We start from the raw sequence: 6,557 nt of genomic DNA, 5'->3' as shown, positions 1-6,557 counted from the left end.
TGAGAACTGATACATAGACGACTGAATTAGTATTATTTTGGGGAACATGATAGCAGGGGTGAACAGAATCCTGCAGCCAGAGTTTAAATGAGTGAAACTAGCAGATTTTTGTTTTGTTTTGTTTTGTTTTGTTTTGGGTTTTTGAAGTATGGGGAAGGTTTTACCATGGCACCAAGTTTTAGATTTGGTGTTTTCTCACCTATAAGAGAAAGAATATTCTGTGACAAGTCCTAAGACCGGGCTTCTGTTTTTTCATTTACTTTTGTTTTTTAGTTTTATCTTTTATTTTTCATTTTATTTTTTGAACAATGCACTGATTTCTGTTTGTGAATTTCTTTTCTTTAAGCAGATCTGCAGAACGGGAATTAAAAGTGCTATACGACATGTCGAGAAAACCGTTGCAAGTGAGTTTCTCCACATTAAAATGGACTCTGGAGAAAGCCACTTATTTGGGACAATTAGAAAATGAGAGTCCCTGCCTGAGAAGGATTCAGCGAGGTAATCCGATCTAAAGTTCTTGTTTTTCTTTTTGAAATGACGTCATTTTGCTGAGGGTGGAAATCTAAATGCGGCGATGGTTTCCACTATCAGCAAAGAAAAAAAGAATGAATGAATGAATGAATGGAAATAAAAACAAACTGACTGACTGGTAAAAGCTGACAAAAGCTGACAAGACTTGACCACGACTCAAGGTTAACCTCCACCTAGACAGGACAAAAGGGTGGATGAATTTATATGCGTTTCTTTTTACAGGAGCAGAAAGATGACAGTGACATCTGAGGTTGCATGACGATTTAAACTTTTAAATGCTAATTTCTGTGTTTGTGAATCTACCAGGGGGGTTGTTCAGGGGTTTGTGTTGTGTGTTGCTCACAGAGGTAACTGTGACAAAGTGTGTATACACCTGCGCAGCGCTACAATTTGCATTTTCCTCATTTGGAAATTGTAGGCATTAAATTCAACTGACCTGTTTTAACAGCAGTCAACCAAAACACAGAGGTTGATAAGTTCACTATTCCAGTAATGTTTGAGTACTTCCTCGTTTTTTAAAAAACTGGGAGGAGTGGGGAAGTAACCTCATGATAGTCCTGCCTCTTGCTGCCATATCATAAAAAGATCAGATTTGCAGATGAGACAGTTGAACTTCAGATTTCTGAAGACAGGATGGAGACCATCTTGGTTTTCTCTGTGTTGCTTCTGGCTTGCTCTATCTCAGCAGCTCAGACAGCTGAAAATGAGGTCATTCTTAAAAAAAAGATTGCGCTCCTACAACCATTTACAAGTGACATGGAAGCTGTGCTGACAGGGATAGTCACCTCTTTGGCTGTACAAAAAGAGCAGATCACACTTCTTCAAAAGAAGAATCAAGGTACAAAATTGTGTTAGTTAGTGAGAGACATAACAGCATCAAGAAGCCTTCATATGATCAGCTGTTGTGTTCCAGTTATTTTAAAGAAATTTTTTGATCATGTAATGTCATGGTCCTGGGTTGTGTGACCCAGTGTTTTGTGTTTAGTCTATTCTGATGTTTATTGTTTGTTTAGGTTCATTAAGTTATTCCAGCTCATTTGTAATTATATTACCCTTGTATTAAGCCTCCCTTGCCCTTCATGTGTTTATGTCTGTGTGTCTTGTGTTGTCAAGTTCATGCTGTCGCTTCTGTCATCTTCCCCTGTACTCCGTCTCCCTGGTTCGTGCGTCTACCTGTCATGCGTCATGTCTGTGTGGTTATGTTCAGTTCAGGTCATGTCTAATCTCCATGTTTCCTGTTTTACTTTGAAAGTCTGTATTCAATGTCAGTGTATTTAGTTTCACCTCTCCTGTCCTGTCGTTAGGTTCATGTGTGTCAGCGTTGCTCCCATGTGTGGCCACTTCCCCTGATCATCCCTCATGTGTATTTAGTCTCTGTGTTTCATGTAGTCTGTGTCGCCTCGTGAGCCACACCACCGCACGGCCTGTCTCTGCAGACCGTGACATGTAAATACAGAATTTTACAGGAACACTAAAGCAATCTGAGGACAAGCTGTGCAATCATGTTCTATTTCCTTTTGTTTTGTCAGAACAAGAAGCAAAACTAAAAGAAGTGGAGACACAGAAGACTGAGATTGAGCAGCTGAAGCAGCGGCTACAAGGTACGGTGTGCAAATCCTCATGGGCAGAATTTCTATAGAGATGTTATAATATTTATGTTTGAATGTAAACTGTTGAAATAAAAATTTCTAATTGTCAGCCCAAACAGAAATGCACTGCAAATATATTCACTGGGAAGTGATTTAGCATGACTTTTGTCATGCATTTTATTTGAATTGCATAGTTATTGGTTCCATCTTCAATAACTTGTCTTTTATATGGAGTGAGAGAAACTGACTGAAGAGACAGCAGGGATAACAACTTTGAAATAAAACTGCTTCATTTTTTCACATATATCATCAAATGAAGCAACATATAGAGCAGGCAATGCAGGACCACTGTCTGATGTCACGGGACTGAGTGGTCAGTACCAAAACTGGACTGAGGTGCAGAAACCCAGGACAGAGAAGGCAGGTAGCTTTACAATACACTTAGTCTTAGAAAATGTGGCAAGAACAAAAACCAGTGAAACGTAGAATTTGAGCTGAGCAATGTGGAAAGGCTGACCTGAGGTGAGATCTAGAGGTTCCTGATAGAGTGTGGTGGCAGGGGGCAGGCAGGTGAGGCATTGAGTGATTTCAAAAATGGTGGTTTGTTATCCTGAGTCCGAGAGAGAACCGTGAGCCAGAGGTTTGAGAGAAGGTGAATCCAGGAACTACAGCACAAGAAAGTAAGGTTAGCAAGATTATTCACAAAGGGAGCTTGAAACATGAGAGCCAGCTACCAACATGGATTGATGACAAACTGGCAGTGAATGAAGGTGAGTGGGAGGCTTAAATCAATCTGCGTTGATTGCCTGCAAATCAGCTCCAGGTGTGAGAAACTGGAGGAGGATCCCAGGTAGACTCAGGAGCCTGACTGAAAATTGCAGCCGCACACCCCGGACCATGACATCTGAAGTGTTTAATGGGAGCTGATGTCACATGCTGCTCCAAATATACTCTCTAATCATGTTGATGAAATATTGGTGTTACTGGCACATCCTGATGTGCCCATGCTGGCAATAATCGGCTTCTAGTTTATAATTCATTAAACAAATGTTTTATATATAAAGAATATTAACTGTTAATAGTGGTAAATAAGATTGATAATCTAAGCAGGCTTACATAAGTAAAATCGATTCAACCAGTAATCTATGAATATTTCATAATAAACTTCAGTTAATCGAATTATTAGTGAAGTATAGGAATTAAAATGGAGTCAGTGCCTGGAAAAAGGAGTGAAGGTGGAGCAGTGGTGACCCATCACACTATTACTTTAATTTACTTTATTGATTTGTATAGCACTCTTAACATGGTAAAAATGTGCTTCACAATAATATAAAACAGATAAACATAAAACAGCACAAATCTAGTTAAAAGCTCGTCTAAATATTAGACTATCACTCTATCTGTATTTTCTGTGCTGCTTACAAACTGAAGAATCTTTAACTTATGTTACGAGTTCAAAAATTGGGGATGGATACAAGAGGAAAAACCACAATAACAACACTGGTCCGTCCGGGTTGAGTCAAACGATGATTTTAATAGTCACACGCGTGGGAGATGGACACTGTATGCAGACAGCATCAGATCTCAAAATGGTGGAGCATTGATCAAACTCTTATAGCCTCTGGTGGCCCCCACCTTATCATAAAAGCGTAAACATTCACATGCTTTCTCTCACACAGCGCCTAAGCTACAACCTTGGCTCCCTGTTTATCTGCTCCTGCTGAGATGGGGCAGAAAACCTCTCCAGTATGTTCTGTTCTCTTTTAATCAGACAAATAAGGCGATGACTTTCTGCGAACAGTATTTCTTATAACTCAGCAGTATAATGCATCGTAAAACAATATCATTCATTCACACTAAATCAGCAGTTTAATGTAATGCAAATCAGTTTAACAAATACAATAGTTATCAGCTTCTTCTAATTCAGGAGAATAATGCAAACTAAAACTACATAATAATTCACAATCTTTAATTAGGGGTATAACATGGCATAAAATAATATTATAATCTGACACTTACAGTTTCACAACAGTCTGTTTTTAGTGCAGTGAACAAGATGACATTTCTTCAACATGATATCTACATAAACTAATATTTTAAGACTATATCAAAGTAATGCATTTACCAAATGGGGTTTGTGTAACATGTAGTATTTGAATTCACAGCCTGTACAAAGGAGGTATAACTGTAAAACAGGAATTTTAAAATAATGACATTTCTATCTCTCTCAGCCCAACAGGTGGCTTTCTCAGCCTCTCTGGTGGAGCAAGGTGGTGCACCTTTTACTGGACCATTTAACACAGAGACTACTGTGATCTTCAAACGTGTTGTCACAAACATTGGAAATGCCTACAACCTACACACAGGTAATAACACTGAATGTCACTTCTCTGCTTTGTTGATGTCAGGCTGATGTTCCAGATTTTCTAACAACTGATTTTTCATGCAATATGGCAAAAACAAATGTCCCACAGGTATTTTCACTGCACCAGTCAGAGGAGTCTACAACTTTGAGTTGACCCTGCATGGACACGGAGACAATGCATATCCTACAGCTGCTAGGTTGTTCATGAATAAAGAGCTCATTTTTTCGGCATGGGAACATCAGACAACACATTCTTCAAGTACCTCTAATGGTGGCTCACTGCTTCTAGATGCTCAAGATGTGGTGTATGTGCGCCTCTGGCCTGGTGCAAGGATATTTGATGATTACAATCATCATACCACCTTCAGAGGTCATCTGCTTTTTTCCATGTGAAAGGTGTACCAGCTGCAAACTTCCTGTTTGGGTTGTCTTGTAGCTTTTTCTTTTTTCAGAAGTAAAACAGGAAGTAAATCACCTGCTGGGATTATTTTTCATCTGTCTGTAAATCCAAAATCCAGATACACTAAACAATAATGTCATTTGGATCTCTCTCTTCTGATTTCAAAATTCAATGTGATTCCATTCTGTCATTTCATTCTAATAATATATCATAATAAATCGAGGATTAAGCAGCAGAGTTAGTTTCTTTGTGTGTTTTAATTGCCATTATCTCATACTGACAGCAGAAAATCAAACACAGTCATGTCACAGTTGTGTTTCCAGAACAGAGATCAAACCCTACACATGCTGGGAGTTAGGCCTGATTTAAAATTCTGTGCTGAATAGTTCTAGAGTCAATGACGTCGACGATAACCTACATCAGTACATCACCGCTATTACCTTGTGGTGGTGTCCTGGTGTTTTATATGCACTGCCAGCTGTTAGAAACAAATAAAATACTGGACCCTTTGTTACAGTCAGATATTTGTACTTCTAGTTTTTCTACATCTTAGTACGTTCCTTCACATCCAATCTGATTTCAGTAATATCCTTCCTGGAATTTGTTAAAGTTTACCAGTTTTTATTTTGATGCTATGATTTTTTTTATTTTTTTTTTAATTCTGTCACTGATAAATTAAAAAATTGCAACAAGAAAGTAGCTGAAAATCCACACTGTAAAACCCAATGCGTTAATTTAACTCAAAATTTTTGGTGAAACTGATTACATAAAATATTTTAACTAACTAAAACAAACTAAAAAACAAGTTAAACATAATTTATATAGTTGATTTGGATAAAAAACTTCAGTTACACTGATAAATGTTTTTTTGTTATATCCACAATTTTGGTTTGGTACTGTCACTGTGTGTGGAGACAGGCTGTGCGGTCGTGTGTGTGGTGGACCCAGGTGCGAACACAGGTGAGGAGACGGAGTGAATTTAAATTGAAAGCGAGCCTTTATTATGGCCGACGACATAGAGGTTAAACAAGGCAGAACTAAACTGGGGAATACTGTGATAAATTATGCAAAGACTGGCCGTGAAAACATGGAGGGTGGGAACACAGACGACGCGACACAGACTGAATGAAACACAGAGACTAAATATACATGAGGGATGATCAAGGGAAGTGGAAACACATGAGGGGGAACAGCTGATACACATGAATCTAATGACAGGACAGGAGAAGTGAAACTAAATACACTGACATTGAATACAGACTTTCAATGTAAAACAGGAAACATGGGGATTAGACGTGACCTGAACTGAACATAACCACACAGACATGACGCATGACAGGTAGACGCACGGACCAGGGAGACTGAATACAGGAGGATATGACATAAACAACTAAGAAACAAAGGACTAAACAGCAACCTCAAAATTAACTAGATGAACTAAACTAGGGCACAAATGAATACCAAAATATATAAAAACTCAAACACTGGGTCACAGACCCAGCCCATGACGGGTACTCTCTACTTGATCTTTTGACTTTCAAGTACCAATCTACCTCAATACATTTTAGGAATTAATAATTAGTTTTAAAATTTTAAGCATTTTAAGCTAATAGGACTCAAAGCTTTAAAATACACCCAAACTCTTGTAATAGCCAAAACTACTGTGTTTTGA

At 38.3% G+C, this 6,557-nt stretch overlaps 1 protein-coding gene across 2 annotated transcripts; it reads left to right on the top strand.

Annotated features, from left to right (window-relative positions):
* Positions 1-6: 6 nt before the first annotated feature.
* LOC102312004 (complement C1q tumor necrosis factor-related protein 3) lies at positions 7-5,120 on the top strand. 2 transcript variants are annotated; one of them, XM_042217754.1, is made up of 4 exons: positions 7-498; positions 2,061-2,132; positions 4,352-4,486; positions 4,595-5,120. In XM_042217754.1, exons 1-4 carry the CDS (start codon positions 384-386, stop codon positions 4,876-4,878), a joined length of 606 nt encoding a protein of 201 aa, XP_042073688.1. In that variant the 5' UTR covers positions 7-383; the 3' UTR covers positions 4,879-5,120. The 2 variants fall into 2 exon arrangements, with proteins under 2 accessions (XP_042073688.1, XP_005953121.1); XM_005953059.2 differs by having other exon boundaries at positions 387-1,369.
* Positions 5,121-6,557: the final 1,437 nt, after the last annotated feature.

The sequence above is a fragment of the Haplochromis burtoni genome, unplaced genomic scaffold, assembly GCF_018398535.1.
Source record: "Haplochromis burtoni strain Fernald_Lab_line unplaced genomic scaffold, NCSU_Asbu1 Contig_2853, whole genome shotgun sequence".
NCBI classification, from domain to species: Eukaryota; Metazoa; Chordata; class Actinopteri; order Cichliformes; family Cichlidae; genus Haplochromis; species Haplochromis burtoni.
Note: the sequence above shows the minus strand (reverse complement) of the source record. Positions and strands in the feature narration are given on the sequence as shown.

Coding starts and splice junctions, on each gene's coding strand:
- LOC102312004 (XM_005953059.2), top strand. CDS start 1,165: ATGGAGACCATCTTGGTTTTCTCTGTGTTGCTTCTGGCTTGCTCTATC. Junction 2,133..4,351: donor GCTGAAGCAGCGGCTACAAG/GTACGGTGTGCA, acceptor TATCTCTCTCAG/CCCAACAGGTGGCTTTCTCA. Junction 4,487..4,594: donor TGCCTACAACCTACACACAG/GTAATAACACTG, acceptor AATGTCCCACAG/GTATTTTCACTGCACCAGTC.